The sequence below is a fragment of the Bos taurus genome, chromosome 15 (assembly GCF_002263795.3).
Source record: "Bos taurus isolate L1 Dominette 01449 registration number 42190680 breed Hereford chromosome 15, ARS-UCD2.0, whole genome shotgun sequence".
Lineage (NCBI taxonomy): Eukaryota > Metazoa > Chordata > Mammalia > Artiodactyla > Bovidae > Bos > Bos taurus.
The window spans coordinates 63,116,949-63,142,038 of record NC_037342.1 but is presented as its reverse complement, the minus strand read 5'-3'; the positions used below and the strand labels follow the sequence as shown (position 1 = coordinate 63,142,038).

At 45.5% G+C, this 25,090-nt stretch overlaps 1 protein-coding gene across 4 annotated transcripts in view; it reads left to right on the top strand.

Annotated features, from left to right (window-relative positions):
- WT1 (WT1 transcription factor) overlaps nucleotides 1-24,447 on the top strand; it is a 51,025-nt gene extending 26,578 nt beyond the window's left edge. For 3 of the 4 annotated variants that reach the window (XM_015474834.3, XM_059875157.1, XM_059875156.1), the window contains 5 exons: nucleotides 10,488-10,584; nucleotides 13,084-13,234; nucleotides 19,622-19,711; nucleotides 20,312-20,404; nucleotides 23,053-24,447. In XM_015474834.3, the coding sequence (XP_015330320.1) occupies nucleotides 10,488-10,584; nucleotides 13,084-13,234; nucleotides 19,622-19,711; nucleotides 20,312-20,404; nucleotides 23,053-23,174 (553 nt within the window). In that variant the 3' untranslated portion in view covers nucleotides 23,175-24,447. Of the gene's footprint in view, nucleotides 1-10,487; nucleotides 10,585-13,083; nucleotides 13,235-19,621; nucleotides 20,405-23,052 lie in introns of those variants that run through there. The other variant, XM_059875155.1, reaches the window with a different exon arrangement.
- Nucleotides 24,448-25,090: the final 643 nt, after the last annotated feature.

Sequence of the window (25,090 nt, the reverse complement as noted above, 5' to 3'; positions counted from 1 at the left end):
AGGGGACTTCTTGACCCTAAGCCTCTAGGACTCATCAGTTCAAGTCCGACTGCCTCTGGCTGGTCCGTGTATATGGTGAGCATTTGTGCATAGGGTTATTGTTTTGTTGGGTTTTTTGTTAATAATTGTTCTCTCTTGTCTCTTTTGGAGAAGGCAATGGCACCCCACTCCAGTACTCTTGCCTGGAAAATCCCATGGACGGAGGAGCCTGGTGGGCTGCAGTCCATGGGGTCGCTAAGAGTCGGACCTGACTGAGCGACTTCACTTTCACTTTTCACTTTCATGCATTGGAGAAGGAAATGGCAACCCACTCCAGTGTTCTTGCCTGGAGAATCCCAGAGACGGGGGAACCCGGTGGGCTGCTTTGGGGTCGCACAGAGTCGGACACGACTGAAGCGACTTAGCAGCAGCAGCAGCAGCAGCTTGTCTCTTTTATGCTGTAACTGCCCTCCCCGCCCCCACCTCCTCTCTTTTCTCATACTCTGATTTGTTGAAGATAGCAGGTCAATTGGTCAGTAGAATATTTCACAATCAGGCTTGGCAGATTGCTTCCTCTTAAAGTCTTTTAACTTGGGATGTCCATGCCCTGTTTTTCCTATAAATAAGTAGTTAGATCTGAAGCCTTGATTAGATTTGGGTTCCTCTTTTTTTGGCAAGAATAATTGAGGAATGGTGGTATGTTCAGTTTCATCTCTTATGTTTAAACTTTCAGGAAGTGAACTTTTAAAACGTGATTCCATTGCTCTTTTCCCTCAAAACTGGCACACTAGACAAGGGTGATGGTTCTCAAGGCTTGCAACAAAGTATATTTTCTTTTTGCACAGTGTATTTTCAACACCAAAAAAAAAAAAAAAAAAAAAAATCAGGCATCTAAGCGTCTCATATATAAGCCTAAGTAGCAAAGATGGAGCCAGAAGGGTTGATGAGTAAATTTCATTTTCTAGATACACCGGAGTATGAGTTTTTCCCAGGTGTTTCCCTTTAAATCTGATTAATTCTGCAGAGACAAGAAGAAGGAGGTGAAGAATGGGGGGTTATTCACCTGGCCAAAGATTAGAGGTGGGAGAGAGAAATCACAGGTGGAGGTTTCCCCTTTTTGAATATGCATATCAAATGCTAGTTGCCCTCAAAAGGCTCTCTCTTTTTTTTTAAAACTTCTTCTGTTGATAAGGGATTTCAGGGCAGCTCTGGTTTTCCTCATCTGTAAAACCTCAATTCCTTTTTATTAATCTTCTTGTGCCTGTGAAATATCAAAATTAATCATTTCTAAAGAAGCTGCTCTTAAAACATTAAGTTTTTTCTGGGTCGAACCTCAGTGTACAAGTTTTTAGCAGGAAGAGGGCTCATAAGTTGTGTTATATGAGGGACATTTTCCTGTTTTTACAAACTTTCTAAGGTCACATGATTATGTATTTTAAAGCTGTCTAGGAAAAGCAAACTTTCTTAGGATACATTTTAATGCATTTTAAAGCTGTTTAGGAAAAGGTACAGTCCGTGTCACAGCCAAAAGTGGAGTCATGAGATATATGCTCTGCTGGTAATTTCTTCTGCTTAGTTTATTTTCCTAGTTAGGTAGAAAGAAATTTTCTTGTAAAAATTTTGTTCACCGTCAACTGCTCTATTGCACACAAGCAGACTGTTTCCTTCAGCGTACTTTGCCCTTTCTTATACCAAATAAATATTGTGCCTCCAAGCAGAAGCTCAGGTGTGCTAAGAGTACATATTTCAACTTGCCCCTCACAGCCCCCATTCTCCTATCCCACTCCCACTGCATTTTTCAAACCTTCAGACATGGATAATTTCATTCATACTCCAGGAGAAAGGAGCTAGGGATTATTCAGGTGTCATGATGATAGAAGTGAACCCAGGTTGGGCTTGCACCACCAGAATTGTCCAGCTGGCTTTGAAGGAAGACGAGCTACACTGACCTGGATGCAAACGCCCTGTCTGCTGCTTGCCATCTATCTGACTTTAGGCACATAATTCGATCTTTCCTTAAACCTCAGTATTCTTTGCTTTAAAACGGGGATCGCACTGTTAAATGCCATTTGTTGAGGGCATATCATGCACCAAGCAGTGCTTTACTTACCTAATCTCATTTGTAACGGTTTGATGGGAAGTACTGTTTTTCTCATTGTGCACGAAGCTGAGGCCAGAAAGGCTAAGTCATTTGCCTCAAGTGATGCCCTTAGTGACTCCTAGCATTGTGCTAAGGATAAAAAGTGTTTTATAGATCTTAGTCGGGCTTCCCTGGTGGCTCAGATGGTAAAGAATCTGCCTACAATGTGGAAGACCTGGGTTCAGTCCCAGGATTGGGAAGATCCCCTGGAAGAGGGCATGACAACCCACTCCAGTATTCTTGCCTGGAGAATCCCCATGGACAGAGGAGCCTGGTGGGCTATAGTCCATGGGGCCGCAAAGAGTCGGACACGATTGAGTGACTAAGCACACACACAGATGATCTTCCCGACCCAGGGATTGAACCCGGGTCTCCCGCATTGTAAGTAGACACTTTACTGTCTGAGCCACCAGGGAAGTCCAGATCTCAATTACCAGGCTTAAAAGAAGCATATGAGAAATAATTTCTGGGGTTGTTAGTAACCTCATGCATATAACTGTAGACCTGAACATTTTGTTAGGATAAAGTTACTGAGTGATTTTTTACTTTTGCTCCTCATATAGCTTAGCTCTTTGGTTTTCAAGCAAGTATATAAAATTGGTTATTGCTTCATTTTACAGAGGAGGAATCTGAGTCAGAGTTTAGATGATTCACCCATGACCACAGAGTAAATAAATGATAGACGTGGGCTGGAACACAGGCATTCAGATGCAAAACCCATGTTTTTTCAGACTGATCTTTTGGGTTAATCTAAAGAATCTAGGTTAATTTAGCTCTGTCAAATATATCTGAAAGAAACCAACAAATCCAGTTCCTTTGGTATGGTAGCCTGAATAATGACTCCCAAGGATATCCAAGTCTTCATCCTTGGAGGCTGTGAATGTTGCTTCCTGTGGCAAAAAGGGACTTTGCCTACGTGACTAAGTTAGGGATCTGGAGATGGGGAGACTGTCCTGAATACCTGAGTGGGCCCTCACTGTAATGAGTGTCCTCATAAAAGGGAGGCAGAGGGAGATTGGACTACAGAAGAGTGACTGGGGATGTGGTGAAGGTGGCAGGAGGTCAGAGTGATGTAGAGATGTGAAGGAGGGGCCGAGGAATGCGGGTGAGTTCTGGAAGCTCAAAAAGACAAGGAAAGCGATTCTCCCTGAAGTCTCCAGAAGAAAATAACCCTGCCAACACATAAACTTTAGTGCAGTGAAGCTTATTTTAGACTTCTGGTCTCCAGAATTGTAAGAGCACAAATTTGTGTCCTTTCAAGCCACCAAATTTGTGGTAATTTGTTACAGCATCTGTGGAAAACAGATACACTTCAACTTGTGTGTATGTGGGTGTATGTGTGTTAGTCAACTCTGTTGTTCCAGATCTGCTACCCTAAGGACTGTAGCCCGCCAGGCTCCTCTGTCTGTGGAATTTTCCAGGCAAGAATATTAGATTGGGTTGCCATTCCTTTCTCCAGGGAATCCTCCCGACTCACGGATCGAACCTGGGTCTTCTGCATTGCAGGCAGATTCTTTATTGTCTGAGCCACCAGGGAAGCCCCATACTTAAACTTACTGCGCAAGAACTGCAGTTTTCTGTCTGTAAGTCAGTGCTTAAGCCTACTTTGAAATGGGCCAGTGATGTTTAGAGGTAAACCGCTGACCCCTATAGATGATAACTTCTGGATTTTGGTCTAGGAGCACTGACCATTCCTGCTGTTCAAGTATGCATCCTTTCAAACTTTCAAGGGTTTGGAAGATTCTAATGACTCAGTACTTAAAGAATCAGACACATCGCCAGCTCCATTCTGTTGCCAGGTAGGAGGAGGCAACAGAATCCAGAGGGAGTTTTCCAGCTTGCAGTTTAAACTTCACTGCTCAACCTTTAAAGCAGAGGTTACAAATTGATTGCCCTTAGGCCAGAGATAGATTTTGTTTGACCTGACAGTGGTTCTTTACAATTTCAGTTATTTCCCAGAATTTAAAACTCAAGTGATCTCACATAAAAGCTGTGATTTCTGACTTTTCTGGAGAATGGAAATATCTGGCAACATTGGGGTTATGTTATCAATAGTACTTGGCTGGTAGATCGGGTTCCTCGCTGCCTCCTTTGGGCAGGGGTGGGGTGGTTGGGCTGGCTGTCCCTGTCAGTTTGATGCCATCTTTCTTTCCAGGACCTTCGTCATTTATTTTTCTCACTTGCTTGGCCCCTGTAGGTACCTGAGTTTGTGGCTTTGCTTTAAGGGAAAAAGACCAAATCCATATTCTGAACAGTTTAGCGAAATCATTGACCATTGGCTGATAATCATGGAAATTCATGGAGAGAGGTGACTGAAGAGTTGAGACTTTGCCTTAGTTTTTGCTTAACTGAGGCAAATATCTTAGTTTTTAAATAGGAAGAACCCCCCCCCCCCCCCCCCCGCCCCGCTGGAAACCATAGAGCAGTGAGATTAGCATGAGTTGTTGTGTTGGTAAAGCTATTAAGCTGGATTTTGGAAAGCACATAGGGAAGAAAACAAGGGTTTAGAACAAAGATGTGTTAATCATGCACAAGGCAACGCTCAAGTCTGTTTCTAGAATTACTAGTCTCTGTGGAAGGTCACTAATGTAGTTGATCTTTATTGCAAAAAGACACAATAGTTATTTTTTGATGTCTTGGTGGATAGTTATAAGCTAAGTACTTAAGTGAGTGATTTGTGCCTAGTTGAACAACAAAACCTGAGGAGCGGAGTTAAGTGTCTTTATCAGCCTGATGAGTGATTTCTCGTGTAGTGCTCCAGGGTGGGAAGAAAGCAGCAGTTGCGTTACTCTCAGCTTCCTTTTCCATATGGTCCCCTGCCTGCACCAGACCCACCGACTCTTCTCACCTGCTGGCCCCATGGCTGCCCTCGTGACACCTCACTGTCCATCCCTGTGCGTCCCCCTGCTCATCTTGGCCAAAGAGTCATCAAATCCTTTTTCTCTGCCATTCAGCCGAGTCCAGTATTTTATCTATCAAAGAGTATTTCGCGAGGCAACAAAGCATGAAAACATTTTATGCACCATTTTTTTTTTTCCTAAGAAAGTCCAGCTTCTCTCAGGCTTGGGTCACGTGCCACGCTGTACGTAGTGCCAGGGCTCCTTTACGTTCCTCTCATTATTTGGTTTGCAAGGAATCACTGTGTGTGCATTTCGACCCCAAGGGAGATGTGGGACTGGTGCAATTCATGCTGTCTCTAGAACCTGCCTTCTGATACCGATTGTCTCCATGAATAATAATACCCTTGTCTCTGGGTCATGACAAGTTTTTACCCCACCTCTGGGGCTCTGTGATTCCTTTCTTGAAAGGAGCATCTTTGGCCCCAGAAATCTCTTCTCTAGGCTGGTAACTCCTTGCCCTTCTTGAAAGGCTTAATGGTTTCAGACCTCCAGGAGTCCTACTCTCATTCCTGTTTGGTTCATCCACAACATACTTACTATAACTTGTACTGGCTGATCTCTTTGGGGATAAAGCTTGGTTTCACTTGACTATCTAAATGAGCAGCTGGTTCTTAACAATGGCTATTGATGCAGCGGCAGCTGCTGTCTTCCTGAGCCCTTTCTCAGATTGATTCCTGCTGATGACTTTTGCGCTCTTGGACTTAACCCCATCTAAATGACTAGATTCTTTATGATAGCTTCCCTCAGGTCGTCTCATGGAGAGGCCTTTTAGAATCTTTTCACTGCCTGAATATCAGAGACCAGTTTTACATACTGTAAATATATGCAGCAACAAGGAAGAGCCTTTCTTCTTATGAAAACACTGAAAAGGTACTTTTAAAATATTGAAATAACGTGTAACAGGATGGAAAGCAAATGCTTTGGAAGCCAAAGCAAAAAGATTTCAACAGTTGAGGATGACTCTCTAAAGGAAATAGAATGGAATTTGAAGGATAAATGTGTGGTCCTGAATTGCAATAAAAGACAAAAATCATGCCTTCAGGTTCAAGGTTGGACTACCTGGCTTAACTGTGGTACATGCTAGGATGGGAGTTGGAGATTTCATTTGACTAAGAAGATCACCGTGACCTGAGTGCTAAGAGAGGATGTGCTCTTACGTGTGTTAGCAGCAATGCTTTGTCCAGGTTGAGAGGGGAAGCCCCAGACCCTCTACCCAGGGATTGAGCCCTGGCAGCTGGTGGGCATAATGCATCATATTGACTAGCATATTGACTTAAACTATTTTGGAATGAAATTTCTTTGGGTGAGGCATTGCTCTCCAGTGTTAGGTGTTTGTCACTTCGGTGATTCTCAAGACTTCTGTGATCCTCCCTTCTCAGTCCCTTATATAAATACAGTTCTCCGGGACTAAGGTCCACCCTAAGCCTGCTCTTTGAGAGGGACTTAATAAAATGAAGGGGATGAAGAAGAGGACGTTTTGGATGGCATGGAAATTAGATGCCAGTTCGTGTTGTTATAGTTGAGAGCGCCCCAGGTCTGTAGTCTGGAGAGCTGTCTTCAGATGCCTGAAGGATTGTCATGTGGAAGAGGAGTTAGATTCGGTCCATCTTAAGGAACTGTTTTAGACTGTGCACCTTACTTGAGTTAAAGTTGAGAGGTGCAGAAAGGAGCAGCTTGCTCTCTGTTTTCAAGGCTGTGTTTATGGTACAGTGGAGGAGACACACACAGATGGCTGTAAAATAGTGATACTCTGGGTCTCTAGGAGACATAAATGAAGAGGCAGATTTCTGCCCAGTTTAGAAAGGCCTTTCCCAACAGTTAGACTTCCCTGGTGGCTCAGACAGTAAAGAATCGGCCTGCAACGCATGATACCCAGGTTCCGTCCCTGGGTCGGGAAGAACACAAGTGGAGTGGGCTGCCTTGAAAACTAGTCACCAGTCATGTTGTCCTGCTGGTAAAGAGGAGCTGGAGGAAGTCAGAACAGATGACTTTTCTGCCTCTATTAATCTATGGTTCAAGCCCCTCAACTGGCTTTGCTTTTCTTAACCAGAGAGAGTCGTTGCCAAGCTGAATGCCCACGGGTTGAACTCTGTGTTCTGGGTGGACCATGCTGGAAAGAGTGTGAGGTGGCATAGTTTCCACCAGGTGGAATTGCATTGGTGTGTTTGTTTTATGGGGCCAATGAGAACGGACCCGGCTGTTTTTCTCGTTCACGGACCTGCTAGAAGAATCTAGTGGCACATTTGGCGGGTACGGTCTTGCTGCCTTTGTTTGTTGGTTGCATCTGGTTGTGAGGATCATGGCATCCCATTTGAGTGGGGCAACATTTCATTTCCTGGGACAAGTAGGCTAAGAAAAGTCGGTTTCCCGTATTTCTCACCTCCAGGAATCCAGGTGACATCCAGAGATGAGCTGCTGAGACTGGAGGTTCCAGGTTCTTCCCGTTTGATTTGTTATTGTTGTTTAGCTGCTCAGTCGTATCCAACTCTTTTGCGACCCCTCGGACTGTGGCCTGCCAGGCTCCTCTGTCCATGGGATTTCCCAGGCAAGAACACTGGAGTGGGTTGCCATTTCCTCCTCCAAGGGTATCTTTCCAACCCAGGGATCAAACCCAGGTCTTCTGCATTGGCAGGTGGGTTCTTCACCACTGAGCCACCAGAGAAGACCTTCCCTTTTGATACTGGAACTTGAAAATAATTCAGACTTCTATTGTTGGGTCCCTGAGCCCTAGAAAACATGTATGTCACATTTGGGCTCCGTGCAGAAGGCTGAACCAAGCAAAGGCAGCCTGGGAGGCAGAATGTTCTGGTAGCACCATTCTCGTTCTGTCTTCTTTTTGCTGCCGAGCCACCATTCTCATCAGCTCTCCCTTCCCCACCGTCGATAGAATGCAGTTGTAAGGAGGCCAGACGGGACCTTTTTCTTTTGGCAAACGCGTTCTAAAGTTCCAAAAGGCAGACATTACCTGAGTTTGGCATTTCCTCCCAGTTTTGTGTGTCGTCTGACCCTGGGTCAGCTCTTTGGGACATTTCCCCCCAGATATGTCAAAAATCACCTGAAGGATGTGGAGATGAGGTGTAGGAGGTTAGAGGGAGCAGAACTGCCACCCACCGCCCCCAACTGCTCTCATCGCTTTGTAGGAAGGAGACAGGCAGTTCTTTCTTGAAAGCCTGGAGCCAGAACCAGAGGTGAAATGCCACAGCTGCTGTGGCCGCAGGGTGTGTGGACGTGTGCGTCGTCCTGACACTCTTCCCTTCCAGGAATTCTCTCCCCTGGGTGAGTGAGAGTTGAGCCAGCCTTGGATGGAGTGGGCTACCTGCCTCCTATATCGGGCCCCTGGGACTCTCTAGAGTAACAGAGGCAGAGCGTGGGAGTTCTCAGTTCTGACAGTTAACTTTCACCCAGAGGCTTAAAAAAATGCATGGACCCCAGTCCCCAGAGGTAATTTTTAAAAAAAATAAATACTTGCGATTTAATTTTTTGGCACACTTTAATTTTTATTAAGCGTATGGTTGATTTACAATGTTATGTTACTTTCTGCTGTATAGCAGTGTATCAGTTATACATACACATGTATCTACTCTTTTTAGATTCTTTTCCCATTAGGCCATTACAGAATATAGAGCTCCTAGTAGGTCTTATTAATTATCTATTTTATATTTGGTAATGTGTGTATGTCAGTCCATCTCCCAGTTTATCCTTTCCCCCATCTTAATTTTTTAAGAGCTTTATGTATTTCCACAGTGTACCTTTCACCCATTTGCAGTGTACAATTCAGGGGTTTTAGTATATTCACAGACTTGTATGAGCAGTACCACAATTGGAGGACATTTTTAACAATCACGGGCTTCCCTGATAGCTTAGTTGGTAAACAATCTGCCTGCAATGCGGGAGACCTGGGTTCGATCCCTGGCTTTGGGAAGATCCCCTGGAGAAGGGAAAGGCTACCCACTCCAGTGTTGTGGCCTGGAGAATTCTGTGGACTGTAAGAGTTAGACACCACTGAGTGACTTTCAGTTTCACGTTACCAGTCACCCTCCATTTCCCTTCAGAATCCTCAGTCCTCAGCAATCAACCACCTATCTACTTTCTATCTCTAATTTGCCTCTTCTGGACGTTTTTTGTAAAGAGAACCATATAGCAAGCAGTCCTCTGTGACTGACTTTTCTCTTAGCATAATGTTTTCAAGGTTTGTCACGTACTTCATCACGTATTTCATTCCTTTTATCCTCAAATAATATTCCACTTTAGGAATATGCCATATTTTGTTTATCCACCATCAGATGACAGGCGTTTGGGCTGATTCTCATTTTTGGCTATTACGAGTAATGCTGCTAATGGCTACAAATTTCTGTGGGGAAATATATTTTCATTTCTCCTGGGAATACACCTGGACACGGAATTTCTGGGTCACATGGTAACTTTACATCTAAGCTTTTGAGGAACTGCCAGACGTGGTTCAAAGCAGCTTCACCATTTTACAGAGGCATTTCATAAAAGCTCCCCGTGGTGAGTCTAGCTGCGATTATAATGTGCTGCCCTGTGGGTTGCAGTTCTCACCCTGCCTCATTTGGTGGTGATGGTTGTAGTTTTCGTAATCTTTGACTGCACCCTGCGGCCATGCGGGAGCTTAGATCCCCAACCAGGGATCAAACCCACTCCTCCTTCGTCTTAAGCACTGGACTCCTGGGGAAGTCCACTTGGCCTCATTTGAAAGTAAAACAACTGAAGAACAGAGATCAGCTTTTACGCAAAGGAGAGAATATTTTTAGAGCAGAGCATCCACCCCTTGCAAGGTGTTCTTTCCAACCTTCTCCATCCCTCAGCTCTCGCTAGTAGTCCAAGGCTAACTGAGCTCTGGCTCGGGGACTGGTCAGTCTAATGCTGGAGGAAGTGTCCACCTAGGATCTGGCTTGGCTGCAAAGAGTTAAGTTGGTCTGGAAACCTGATCTGCAGTTGAAGTGGAGCAGAGCCCCAGATGTGTAATCCCCGCTTCTAAGGATGCGACATCTCTTCTTGTAAGCGTCATCGCTTTCTTGGTGCTATCTGGTAAAAACTGAGTCATGAGGTGCCGACAAAAAATCCCTTGCATTCAATGTGAAATTTGAGGCATCTGCTCATTCCTGAGATATTCACAGCTGTCAGCCCTGCTGTCTTGATGGTAAACAACTTGCTGGGAATGAACTCCTGCCACTGTGACTTTTCCCTGGCTTGTCTGAGAGAGGCATGGACCCAGATGGTGTGCCCTGGAGAGTGCGGGGGTAAGGGACTGCCTGGGGGTCACCCAAGGATCGGGCAGCTCTGCCTTTCACAAAGCACTGCTTCCAGGGCAGCCCCAGTGGAGGGAGGCAGAGGCCAACCGAGTTGTCCCGAGGGCTCTGAAAGGACATTTGTCTCACTGCAGAGGCGCGTTGCCCTGATGCCTGTGAAGCAGCCTGAGTCCTGTTCTCCCTTCTCTGTGTTTGCAGCCATGGCACGGGGTACGAGAGTGACAACCACACCACACCCATCCTCTGTGGCGCCCAGTACCGGATACACACCCACGGCGTCTTCAGGGGCATTCAGGTGAGTACACGGGGCCCCGGCTGCCTCTCTCCTTCCCAACAGCCTCTCACGTCCTCGCTGCTGGCTGTTTGGCCCTGGCAAGTCTGTTCCTAACCATAGGCTCCTGTGTCAGCAGGGATCCCCCCTCTTCCACTGGGGCAGGCTGGGAGGTCTTCTCCTTTCCAGAGGCCGGTGTGCATGCAGCCGCCTCACTCAGACCAGGGTGCTTTCTGCAGAATTCCCTTCTTTCCTCCTTCACTGTTTAATTCGCCTTCTCTAGGGTAGGCTATGCACATCTTACGTTGGGGCTAAATGAGCTTGAATTAATGACCTGGACTGTGGACTTCTAAGACTTGTTCTGCACGGTGAAGTGCCCAAAGGTAGACTCCGTCTTTGCTAAGGGAGAGTGAGGAAAGGAAAGTAAAATGGAAATTGGACGGAAGGCCATCTCCCGGAGCCTCTTTTGGGCATTCAGAACCACGCACAGTTACCAAGGGCTTGTGTTTGTGCCTTTTGGCGTGTGACTCTGTGGTTGCAACAACATGAGTAACGGCTGAGATACTTTCTCCAGAGTAGTCAGCACATTAGAAATAAGTTGTGTGTGGGCCAAGTTCCCACGTGATGTGTGGAGCAAGTGCTCTGAGATGTTCTGAAGAATGTTTCCAGAGGCATCATGGGGATAGAACAGCGTGTTCCCTCATCCCCAAGCCTTCCAGTGGTGAGAATAAAAGTGAGGGTGACAGAAACATGGACATCTGATGGAAGTCAGACAAGTAATGTCAGCCTTCTCCACCAGGACTGGCTGACACTGACAACTCTGTTTTATTTCCTGTTGCCCGGTGCGCTGCCTCTGGGGTGAATTAAAGGACCTGTACGAAACTCCTTTTCCCTTCCTTTTCACCAAGCCCAGTTTATCAGACTTACTGTCGTGGTCTGTGTTAATTTTCCTCCAGAGCGGACCAATCAGACACAGCTGCCTCCTCATTTAAACTTATTCCATCTTTTGCCTTAAGACACTGTGGCCCGTCAGTAGTAGAGCCGTATGGTATTGCTGCTGCTGCTGCTGCTGCTAAGTCGCTTCAGTCGTGTCCGACTCTGTGCGACCCCATAGACGGCAGCCCACCAGGCTCCCCCGTCCCTGGGATTCTCCAGGCAAGAACACTGGAGTGGGTTGCCATTTCCTTCTCCAATGCACGAAAGTGAAAAGTGAAAGGGAAGTCACTCAGTCGTGTCTGACTCTTAGCAACCTCATGGACTGCAGCCCACCAGGCTCCCCCGTCCCTGGGATTCTCCAGGCAAGAACACTGGAGTGGGTTGCCATTTCCTTCTCCAATGAATGAAAGTGAAAACTGAAAGTGAAGTTGCTTAGTCGTGTCCGACTCTGTGCGACCCCATGGACTGCAGCCCACCAGGCCCTCCATCCATGGGATTCTCCAGGCAGGAACACTGGAGTGGGCGCCATCGCCTTCTCCTGGAGTGGGGTGCCATCGCCTTCTCCAGCCGTATGGTACTACTGTATGTTTACTTCCAAAAAGATCGCGCAGCAAGAGGTGAAATAGGAACTTGAACGTATGCTTGTAGGTGGTGGGGGAAGTGCCCAGGGCAGGAGTGGGTAAGCTTAGAAGTGGTCCCAGGTCTTAAGACAAACTGTGGATGTGCTCTCGGGCCCTGACCTGCACATCTGTGTGAGGACGAGGTGGGTTCAGTGACCCCTCAGGCACTTGCGTTGCTTTTGCTTATGACTCACTGGTCCCCAGAGCCTAAGGGGCATTTGCCTCACTGTTTCCCTCTAGCTTCTTCTCATGGAGGACCAAACCATGCACACACACTCCTACAGGATAAAGGTGATCCACAGAATGCCCTGTGATGGACATAGAGTGGGCAGAGGGCACACACACGGTGCTTCCTGGTGTCTCTAGTAAAGGATCGTGCTGGCAATGCTGTGGGCTTCCTGTGGTTTCAGCTCCCTTCACAGACAGAACCCTCACCTCCCAGGATGTATTCTTCTTCCTTGTCATTGACTCACACGTGGAAGGTTGCTCAGTTGGGGGCTCATTTTTCTCTAATAAGGACTTCCCAACCCATTGCAGATAGGGCCCGAGGTCATGTGGCCTGGTGTCCGAGTGGGAGGGAATAGAGTAGAACCTGGGGCTTTGACTTCCAGACCTCTCTGCTTCAAGATTGAGAAGCTGAGAGACAGGAAAGATTGGGAACTCTCCCAGTGTGCAGCATTTCTTTTCCAGATGCTCTGGATCAGCAGCCCTAAGACTGACTTCATCTCAGGTCCCGGTTCTGGTTGATCAGCAGTGATGATCTTAGGGCAGTGCACTGTTGAATGTGCTGCTCTGTCATCCACTAGCGATGTCTGCTTTGGGCACCTCAGATGTTGGGGGGAGTGGTTTCAGGCATCACATCCACTATCCCTCCTTTGGGAATACTTCAAAGCTCACTTTCCTTGGGACCAATGTGAATGTTCACATGTGGCTTAAAGCCTCTGTTCATCTTACGCTCTGCTTGCAGGATGTGCGGCGTGTGCCTGGAGTGGCCCCGACTCTTGTCCGGTCGGCATCTGAGACCAGTGAGAAGCGCCCCTTCATGTGTGCTTACCCAGGCTGCAATAAGAGATATTTTAAGCTGTCCCACTTACAGATGCACAGCCGGAAGCACACTGGTAAGTGCATTCACTGTCCAGTCTTGGTTCTGGTGGCTCAGGGGCGGCTTGGCAGGCCCTGCTTCCTGCTGTCACTGTCAGGACACAGGTGATTTCTGGAATGCAAAGTAGACACTACTTTCAGGGGATGGAAAAAGGCTGCCAGGCCATTATGTATCCTGAAGTTCTATCCTTTATTTAAAAAGGGAAGAGCAGAGTAGGTAGAGAGAGAATTTCACAGAATTAAAGAGACCTGGCTTGAAGTCTGGTTTCACCACCAGGTGGTGTGACCTTGAGCAAGTTACTAACCACGCTTCAAACTTCATCTGCCTTACATGGAAAATGGAGATGATAGCCTCCCTTATACAATTGTTGAGACTAGATTAACTTCTAAAATCAAATTGAATGAAAGGAATTAGAGATATGAACCATCTCTTCCAGTTCCCTGTGTCAGTAAGTCTGAATAAACGCTCTAACTTTTATAATAGTATTAGCATCTCTTACGGGAGAGGAGCTAGCCTTGGGGCTTGGTAGTTAGATGATTCTAGGAACTTGATGTGCAAGATTATTCTGGAGACTTAGAATGAGATGGTCCAAAGAAGAACTTAACTGCTTGGGTTAGTAGTAACCAACCAGGTAGGAGTGGGAAAATGGCTTCTAGGTTTAATTTTTGTTTTCAACCCCCCTGAAAAAGATGATTTTTTATGATGTTTTAAAGAAAACTGGATTTTCCCACAGGTTACAGGGTGTGCCTCTGGGAAAGAACTGGCCACGTTTGGTTGTTGGCCACAGGGAATGTGAACATCAGTTTCACAAATGTCTGTTCTTGGTTGGCCTTGTGGGCACTAGATGGGAATGTGACTGAGTTTTCCTACAGGAAATCAGGGCAAAGCGCAGGCTTTCCTACTGGGGAGCTGGTACCATTTTTTCCCCACGATTTAAGGTAGCTTCTTCGTTTTAAGTACCATTATTGTTTATTATTGCTTCCCTCATAGCTCAGTTGGTAAAGAATCCGCTTGCAATGCAGGAGACCCTGGTTTGACTCCTGGCTTGGGAAGATCCGGTGGAGAAGGGATAGGCTACCCACTCCAGTATTCTTGGGCTTCCCTTGTGGCTCAGCTGGTAAAGAATCCGCCTGCAATGTGGGAGACCTGGGTTCAATCCCTGGCTTGGGAAGATCCCCTGGAGAAGAATAGTGGCTACCCACTCCAGTATTCTGGCCTGGAGAATTCTGTGGACTGTATAGTCCATGGGGTCACAAAGAGTCAGACACAACTGAATGACTTTCACTTTCATTGTTTTATTGTTACTGCGGACTTTTCTTTGGGGAAGCTGAAGAAGAAAATGAGCTGGGTTCAGATCTCTTTAGACCATTGGTCTTTGCTAAGCCATTGTGTCTGAAGGCTACAGTGAAGGCTACAGTTCTGGCGTAGACCTGAGTTTATACTCAGTAGACCGCCTGCTTTAAGCTGAAAATGAGAAGTTGCATGTTGTGTTGTTATGTATTTCCCCAAATGAGATCATTTGAAAAGTATCTGATTATCGGAGAAGGCAGTGGCACCCCACTCCAGTACTCTTGCCTGGAAAATCCCATGGATGGAGGAGCCTGGGAGGCTACAGTCCATGGGGTCGCTAAGAGTCAGACACGACTGAGAGACCTCACTTTCACTTTTATGCATTGGAGAAGGAAATGGCAACCCACTCCAGTGTTCTTGCCTGGAGAATCCCAGGGACGGCAGAGCCTGGTGGGCTGCCGTCTATGAGGTCACACAGAGTCGGACACGACTGAAGCGACTTTAGCAGCAGCAGCAGCAGCAGACCGCCTGCTTTAAGCTGAAGATGAGAAGTTGCATGTTGTGTTGTTATGTATTTCCCCAAATGAGATCATTTGCAACGTATCTGATTATAAGGAAAATGATAAAGTAAAATTCTGCCTAGATAAATACAAGAGAATACACTGAAGGCAATATGGTTGTAGAAATTATAATGGAAAAGAGGCACTTAGAAAACAGTAAGGGTTAGATGTCTGTGGGAAGGGAAGGCAGTAAGAAAGATAGCCATGACCTTCAGACCTGCCGGAGCCTTTAAGAAACTCTTCCGTGCAGAAGACGAGGAGGGAAGGGTATTTAACATCACTGAAGTCCCCTTCTTGAAAGAGTGCCATCTTTTTGTATCTATTCTCAATAATAGTTCAGTTCAGTCGCTCAGTCATGTCCGACTCTTTGCGACCCCATGAATCGCAGCATGCCAGGCCTCCCTGTCCATCACCAACTCCTGGAGTTCACTCAGACTCATGTCCATCGAGTCAATGATGCCATCCAGCCATCTCATCCTCTGTCATCCCCTTCTCCTCCTGCCCCCAATCCCTCCCAGCATCAGAGTCTTTTCCAATGAGTCAACTCTTTGCATGAGGTGGCCAAAGTACTGGAGTTTCAGCTTTAGCATCATTCCCTCCAAAGAACACCCAGGGCTGATCTCCTTCAGAATGGACTGGTTGGATCTCCTTGCAGTCCAAGGGACTCTCAAGAGTCTTCTCCAACACCACAGTTCAAAAGCATCAATTCTTTGGCACTCAGCCTTCTTCACAGTCCAACTCTCACATCCATACGTGACCACAGGAAAAACCATAGCCTTGACTAGACGGACCTTAGTTGGCAAACTAATGTCTCTGCTTTTGAATATGCTCTCTAGGTTGGTCATAACTTTTCTTCCAAGGAGTAAGCATCTTTTAATTTCATGGCTGCAGTCACCATCTGCAGTGATTTTGGAGCCCAAAAAAATAAAGTCTGACACTGTTTCCATTATTTCCCCATCTATTTCCCATGAAGTGATGGGACCGGATGCCATTATCTTCATTTTCTGAATGTTGAGCTTTAAGCCAACTTTTTCACTCTCCTCTTTCAATTTCATCAAGAGGCTTTTTAGTTCCTCTTCACTTTCTGCCATAAGGGTGGTGTCATCTGTATATCTGAGGTGATTGATACTTCTCCCAGCAATCTTGATTCCAGCTTGTGTTTCTTCCAGTCCAGCGTTTCTCATGATGTCCTCTGCATATAAGTTAAATAAGCAGGGTGACAATATACAGCCTTGACGTACTCCTTTTCCTATTTGGAACCAGTCTGTTGTTCCATGTTCAGTTCTAACTGTTGCTTCCTGATCTGCATACAAATTTCTCAAGAGGCAGATCAGGTGGTCTGGTATTCCCATCTCTTTCAGAATTTCCCACAGTTTATTGTGATCCACACAGTCAAAGGCTTTGGCATAGTCAATAAAACAGAAATAGATGTTTTTCTGGAACTCTCTTGCTTTTTCCATGATCCAGCGGATGTTGGCAAATTTGATCTCTGGTTCCTCTGCCTTTTCTAAAACCAGCTTGAACATCAGGAAGTTCACGGTTCACATATTGCTGAAGCCTGGCTTGGAGAATTTTGAGCATTACTTTACTAGCATGTGAGATGAGTGCAATTGTGCAGTCATTTGAGCATTCTTTGGCATTGCCTTTCTTTGGGATTGGAATGAAAACTGACCTTTTCCAGTCCTGTGGCCACTGCTGAGTTTTCCAAATTTGCTGGCATATTGAGTGCAGCACTTTCACAGCATCATCTTTCAGGATTTGAAATAGCTCGACTGGAATTCCATCACCTCCACTAGCTTTATTCGTAGTGATGCTTTCTAAGGCCCACTTGACTTCACATTCCAGGATGTCTGGCTCTAGGTCAGTGATCACACCATCGTGATTATCTGGGTCATGAAGATCTTTTTTGTACAGTTCTTCTGTGTATTCTTGCCATCTCTTCGTAATATCTTCTGCTTCTGTTAGGTCCATACCATTTCTGTCCTTTATCGAGCCCATCTTTGCATGAAATGTTCCCTTGGTATCTCTAATTTTCTTGAAGAGATCTCTAGTCTTTCCCATTCTACTGTTTTCCTCTGTTTCTTTGCGTTGATCGCTGAAGAAGGCTTTCTTATCTCTTCTTGCTATTCTTTGGAACTTTGCATTCAGATGCTTATATCTTTCCTTTTCTCCTTTGCTTTTCGCTTCTCTTCTTTTCACAGCTATTTGTAAGCCCTCCCCAGACAGCCATTTTGCTTTTTTGCATTTCTTTTCCATGGGGATGGTCTTGATCCCTGTCTCCTGTACAATGTCACAAACCTCATTCCATAGTTCATCAGGCACTCTATCTATCAGATCTAGGCCCTTAAATCTATTTCTCACTTTGACTGTATAATTATAAGGGATTTGATTTAGGTTATACCTGAATGATCTAGTGGTTTTCCCTGCTTTCTTCAATTTAAGTCTGAATTTGGCAATAAGAAGTTCATGATCTGAGCCACAGTCAGCTCCTGGCCTTGTTTTTGCTGACTGTATAGAGCTTCTCTGTCTTTGGCTACAAAGAATATAATCAATCTGATTTTGGTGATGACCATCAGGTGATGTCCATGTATATAGTCTTCTCTACTATTATGTTAAGAACCTTTTATTAAATACTTTCCATGGGCCAAATTCTCTACATTCATTATTTCATTTTATTATCACAAACAAAACAATTATCCGGTGGGTAGGATATAGGGAAGACTCAAACTCATGCCTTTTAACTCCAAGTCACAAGCCCCTTGCTCAAAGAGTCGATGGTCTGTTTTGGAGGCAAGACATACAAAAGTGAAAAGGGAGAAGAGACTGTGTGATGATTGAGTGAATCTGGAGGCTCTGTAAAGATTCATTCAGAGGGTATTTTTCTGAGTGAGCATCGTTTGTTTCTTGAAGAAGGAAGGGCTTGGATTAACCAATAAAGGGTAGGCAGGGTCAGGCAGAGAAAGTAAAGGATGAGCATAAGCAGAAAGGCAGAAAAAAGACATGAGACTGGATAGAAGTGTTGCTTTTTCCAGCTTGAAGAGCTGAAGTTAAGGCACTAGGCTGGATATCAATAGAAAGTTGAGGAAAGTTTCCTGCTCTCAGGATTTTCCAGTCTGTGGCAGACGGTGGATCTGACAAGGCCCCATGTCAGCCATTCTGTAATGAGGGAAGGAAAGGCTTTCTATGTGAACAGGAAGCTTCCAAGAAGGCATCACAGAGGAAACAGCATTTGAGAGGGACGTGCCATAGAGTTTATGATGGGTTAGGAATCTGGAGATAGGGATGGAGGATGTTTAGTGTGAGCGAAGTATAAGGCAGGGTTCAGGAATGGTGAGCTCTATAGAGCAGGAGTATAGATGAATCAGGGAAGCAGAGGAGGTCTTGAGGCTGGAAAGGAACCAGGAACTGCCCAACAACAGAAAGAACCGGCTGATCATGGGATCGCTTGCTCTCCATCCCAGAATGCTGGTGACTCAGAATTCTCATAAGAAGGTGGGACGGTCCAGGGTTGCTCAGTGCACTCAGGGGGCGCAGTTCCTGGGATTTGGCTGAACTTTTCCTGCAAAGACAGGGGCAGGGCTTCACTGTGAGGCAGGAGGTTGTGTAATCCCATTCCTGTCTTCTCTCGAGTAAAGGGATACCCAGAACTCTAAGGCTCTGGCTCCTGGTTTAATTTGAACATCTTACAACCCTGGAGTTGTTTATACCTAACTCAGGGTTGGGAAGTCAGTAGCAGAGAATACCAGAGCTTTAGGCCATAAAACATAAAGTACTTACTCCACGGGGCCAGCTCTAGGGGACATCCATCCCAGAATTCTGCCACAAACTCAAGTCTTGGACTTAAGACCGCTTTGGTTTATTATTTGTTTAAATATTAGCTGCCAGTATTTTTTGAGCACTGCCTCTGTGCTAGGCTCTAGGCTAAGCCCTTCTGTGGCTGGTCTGTTGTAATCTGTTTACAAGTCCTTGGAAGCTGTCAGGTTATTGGCCCCGTTTCACAGTGAGGAAACGACACCTCACCCAGCAGATTGAAAGAGCTGGATATTCCCCACCATGTCAAACTCCAGAACCCGAGTTCCCTTCGCTTCCAACTCAGCCTTATTCACCCAGCCCCTAATTCCATGCCTCCTGCCCATGAATATATGTATGTAGGTGGGACTTCCTCCTAACCCTGTGGTTTGGCATGCACGCATGCTAAGTCACTTTAGTCGTGTCTGACTCTGTGACCCTAAGGATAATAGCCCGCCAAGCTCCTCTGTCCTTGGGAATTCCCCAGGCAAGATATTGGAGTGGGTTGCCATGCCCTTCTCCAGAGCGTCTTCCTGACCCAGGGTTGAACCTGCGTCTCTTACCATCTCCTGCATTGGCAGGCCAGTTTCTTATTGCTAGAGCAACCTGGGAAGCCCCCTAAGGTTGACAGCATATCCCTGAAACCTTCCACCCAAATGCCTTTCAGCATTTTGGGATCCTTTCAGTCCCAATAAGAGAAGTTGCCTCTAATGAGATCTTTATTTCCAATATCATTTTCCAATGGAATACGTATCTTCCCCAAGGTGAGAAACCATACCAGTGTGACTTCAAGGACTGTGAACGAAGGTTTTCTCGTTCAGACCAGCTCAAAAGACACCAAAGGAGACACACAGGTTTGTAGGCTCCCTTCTCGTTGCTGGCAGTGTGTTCCCTTGGGTCATTGTTGATTTTGTGATTCTTTTTATTGTTCAATATGGGTGTGAGAGGGTCAGCCATTTTTTAATTTCTCCAATAATTTTCCCTCCTAATTGCTGGGGATTTACCTTCTCTTAAAAAAAAAAAAAGAAGAAAGAAAAGAAAAGGAAACGTCCCACATTTCCCCTGAAAACCACAGAATCATGATATTCCCACTAGCAATTTGCTGATGATACACTGAGTGTCAGTAAAGAACACGGGTGGGGGGAGAGCAAAGTCCCATCTGTAGTGTGTGATTCACTTTTTCAGTCTCAGACACAGCTGAAACTTCTCTGAGAAGCTGGACACTTGTGGTTAAGCAATAGTTGTTCCCAAGACAACAGGTCTTCAAGGATTACTGTGCGGTATTAGGTGGCTCCTGCTGGGCCTGGGGTGTTGGGGAAATCCGAGGGCGAGCCAGACACTGCAGGTATGGCTGGAAATGCCCAACTCCTCAGGCCACCGGGAAGCGGGCCTTGTGGGCCTTGCTATGCCCCCACACGGTTAGGGCCGCGGCTAGACCTTCTCTGTCCGTTTAGGTGTGAAACCATTCCAGTGTAAAACTTGTCAGCGAAAGTTCTCCCGTTCCGACCACCTGAAGACCCACACCAGGACTCATACAGGTAAAACAAGTGCGTAAACTTTTCTTCACATTTATTTTTCTTTATTTTTTTAAACTACTGTTGAATGGGGTTGCTTGTGATGTGAGAGATTGGAAAAGATGAGTGGAAAAGTTCTAAACAGCTTTAGATTCAGGAGAAAGAACAGTGCATGGATGTCTTTAAATAATAACATTGTTTAAGAAGGAATGGGGGTGGGAAGTATGGAGCAGAAGAGATGTGAAAAGAACTGCTTTCAGGAGTGTCCAGAATGAAGTGAAGAGATAAGCTAAGTCCCTGCTGTTCCCAGTTTGTTGCATCACATCTTTATCGCTCAGTTTGATAGGATAATCAGCCTTGGAGGAAAATAGCAGAAATTCTAGCAAGCCAATCACTTGTACTCCTGAAAGTCTGCATTTTATAACACTGTTTTCAGAGACCTGAATCTTTGCTCTGCTAAAAGTTAATGCCCCAGGAGCAGGCATGGTTTCTGCCAGACTCATATTGGTGTGTGGGTATTATTTCCTTCATAGTAGAATAGAGGGAGGCACTTCCCCTCCTTCCCTCTGGCCCAGTGGTTAAGACTCAGCATTTTCAATGCAGGGAGCACTGGTTCAGTCCCTGGTCAGGGAACTAAGATCCGACATGCTGCATGGCCAAAAAGTAAAAATAAACAAACAAAAGGAGTAGAGAGAGAAAAGACATTTATTCACAGCTGCTGAAAGTTTTTGCTTCTCCACAAGGCTGGTATGATTCAGAATGAAAATAGCACCATCTTCGTTGTGTATTTTCTAGCTTTAGAGGGAGGACCAATGCTTAGTTTATCTCATTTTATCTTCACAACATCCTCAGAAGATAAGTAGGATAGGTAACATTTCATCCCCATTTTACAGATGAGGAGACTGAGGCACAGAATGATGAAATAACTTTGTTTAAAATCCCAAAGCTAGTAAGTAGCAACCCCAGATCTGTCTCTTCCCAGCCCACCTGCCCACTGCTTCTTTACTGGGGAAAGAGTCTGTGTTCACCTTGTGGCCCAGGGAGGAGAGAGAATCAGGAGGAGACCCCCTGGTCAGCAGAGTTGAGTTCCCTCGAGAGTTTGAGGAGGATGATGACCGACAGGAGAAGCGGTTAGGATTTGTCCATTAGGAGGTGACCTTTGACAGCACGGTTGGCCGTGGGAGCAGGGGACAGGAGCCAGATCAGGAAGGGCCGAGGGACAGTGAGTGGGAGGCGAGGGAAGTATGAGGCGTGATCCGCCGTGCAGTCCTGGATTCTCAGCCCCAGCAGGCTGTACTTGTAGGCAGTCAGAGTACCTGTGGCCCAGAGTCAGTGGGATGGACAGCTCATTCCCTGACTCGAGTACCTTTAATGTCACTTCTTTGCCTTAGTCCTGAACTCATAATTTGGTGGGGAAGAGGTACCCTGCGCCCCACCTCATGCATATCTGTCGATGTACAAAATGACCTATGTCACTCGCAGACTGTTTAATATCTAACTGGGAGCTATAGTTGATTAGCCTCCAGTTCTGACCCGGGGACAGTGCCTCCCCTGGGATATTTCTCAGTGCTTATCCCTTCCAGTATTTCTCAGAGAAGGACTAGCTATATCCTGAGAACCTCCCCAGGTGGAGGAATTGGCTCCTGTGATGTTTTTACTTAGGATAAAGCCACAGCTGTATTTCCATTATGCCGAGGCCCAGGAAGTGTGTCCTACAGACAGACCTGGATTTGGAATCAGACAGACCCAGGTTTAAGAAGTCTTGCCTGTGTCTGCACTCACCTGAGGTTCCAGCCTCATCTGTAGAATGCGGATAATAATGCTTACCTTACAGGTTGTTGGAAAGAGTACATGAAATTATATATATTATGTATAATTTATATATATATATATATATGATAACCCAGCACAGAGCTTAGTACATAGATAAGCATTCAGAAATGCTAATTATCTTTCCCATCCAAAATGAGACTTGGAAGAAACTTCTGAGGCCTCCTTAGATGGAGAAGCCTCGATTTTTTGGCAAGCTTTGAAAAAATCTTGAAACCATGCCTCACCTCCAATCTTCTATATAATGGGTATTACTCTCTAAATAACCCTTTAAGGTAAAAGAAGCAAATACCATGTGTACTGAGGTCAGTGATTTATTTAACATGCCCAGCCCGTCCAGAATATGTATACAGACAGAGATGTTAAAGCTCTAGTTGCAGCTGTGCTACTGGGTGGCGGTCCATTAACAGTATCCTGCGTGATGATCCTAAGGCCCTTGCCTTCCAGTTAAGCTCAGTGCCCTCCTTAAACAGCAAACGGGAAGCGTTTGCACAATTCACAAAACCGTCTAATGACAGGGGTTGTGTTTTACCAAGTGTTTTCCCCCCTTGATTAAATATGAAGCACCCAGACATTTCCATTACCTTGATTCGCTCCGTCTCTCCCATTTCCCAAGTCTTCTGACTCAGTGACATTTCGTAATTGTCACAGCATTTTAATCCTTGAGGCCCCAGAGGTGCTGCCACGTCAAGGCCGCCTCGTGAGATGAACTAGATGTGTGAGCTTAGGGAAAAAGCTAGAGGGAATGTGGAGTGGGTGCCTTGTGATGATTTAACTCAGGCCTCTGGTAGTTGAACTTGCAGCTCCGTCTCTCCACGGCAAGTGTCTCTGACTGGCCATTGTGTCAACAGGTGAGAAGCCCTTCAGCTGTCGGTGGCCCAGTTGTCAGAAAAAGTTTGCCCGGTCAGACGAATTGGTCCGCCATCACAACATGCACCAGAGAAATATGAGCAAGCTGCAGCTGGCGCTCTGAGGGGTCCCCACCGGCCGCCGTCCCGCGCCCCAGGCAGGACCGAGTGCGCGCTCCTCTCAAAGCTGACTTTCAGATTCCTCCTCACTCGCCTGTCGGAGAAGGAAACGGCGGTTGATCTTTCTTCATCCAACGTCTGAGACAAGATGCCTGTACTACTGGATTCTACCAGGTTTGCCCAAAGGAGTTGGTCTCTGCTTAGCCAACTTTGAGTTGACTGGTAAGGCCCTGGAGAAGTGGCTCTCAGTGTCCGGTTAGTTAAAAGCCCGTCACCATTTGGTCTGGATTTTCCACTGTAAGCAGAGCCACTGTTGGTGATGTTCCCCTGCCCCTTCTCACTTTACGCTCATTTTCAAGAGGAATGGAGTCATTGTACCATTTTCCATCATAGAATATTTATGGGCCCAGGCATGTGGATGTGTCTGCTAATGTAAACTTTGTCATGGTTTCCATTTACTAACAGCAACAGCGAGAAATAAATCAGAGAGCAAGGCACTGGGGGTGAGTCCTGTCCGACATTCCGGAGGTTAGGCAGGCTGCTAACCTGGACCAGGCAACTTTTAAAACTCAAGCATTTCAAGCAGCTGAAAAAAAAAGAATCAGAACTAACCAGTACCTCTGCAGAGATATCTAAAAGAATCTTAGCATTCAGTTAATTCATTGTTAATGTTAGCACAATGCTCTTAAGAAATCGTGCTTGAGGATCTGAGATTTTGTTTTTGTGTTTCTGTTTGACTTTTGAGTTGTAATCATATACATCTTCAGAGATGTACATATCTCCTCACACAAAGGAAGTGGAATTCATTTTTATCATTTGGGGTGTCCTTATAGTATACAGACCATGCTGGTTATGTGGCTTCAAGTTGTAAAAATTAAAATGACTCTAAAAGAACATAAGGGCTGGTCCAGAATTTCCACTGATAAGACTGTTCTTAAGTAACTTAAATAACTTTGGGTCTCCAAGTATATGTGAAAAAAAAAAAATGAGACTTAATGGTGTGAGGAAATCCATTGTTTAAAGGTGGTTGGGTGTATGTGTGTGTGTTTTGTTTTTATTTTTTAAGGGAGGGAGTTTATTATTTACTGTTGCTTGAAATTATTGTGTAAATATATATATCTGATAATGATTTGCTCTTTGACAGCTAAAGTTAGGATATGTATAAATGTTAGATGTATCACTGTTTTGGTGTTGATCTTCCAACATATTGATGATAACACTAAAAATGTAACCTGCATTTTTCACTTTGCTCTCAATTAAAGTCTATTCAAAAGGAAAGTGGTAAGATTCTATCAGCTGTATTGTGTTCACATCTTGGGGAGAGTTGAGCCTCTTTTCCACAGGTAAGGTGCTGACACTGACATCAGTGACCACTTAAGACTAATCATGTCCTGACCATTCTTTGTTTCTCTCTGTTGAAACTCAGGAGGCAATTACTGACCCTAGAAGCAGCCAGAGAGCACTGCCCCCTCCTCTCATCATAAAGTAATTGTGATCACAAGGGCTCATGGCTGGATGGGGGGACTTGTGTGTTCCAAGTCATTTTCATCAGGCTATCATTGCATCACTTCTTATTCCATGTCAGCAAAAAAAAGCCTAGAGAGATGCAAATAACTGTTCTTTTTTTTTTTTTTTAAAGTTCACAGGTACACACTGCAATTAGGAGGGTATAAACTGAACACCTAGTACAACTGAACTTGCAATTGTAGTTGCTATGAAGTAGCTCAGCAGGTTGGAGACAGCTCAGGCTTTCCAGGGCAGCCGAGTGTGAAAGCAAAGATCTACATTATCTATAAACTATAAACTCTCTTCCTGGTTCTGGTGGATAGTTTTTCAGTTGTAAATAAGGAGATTAATTTGGTGCCGCTCCTCTCCACTCCATTATCTGGGAACTTGCATGCATTCCAGGCTTCATTTCTTC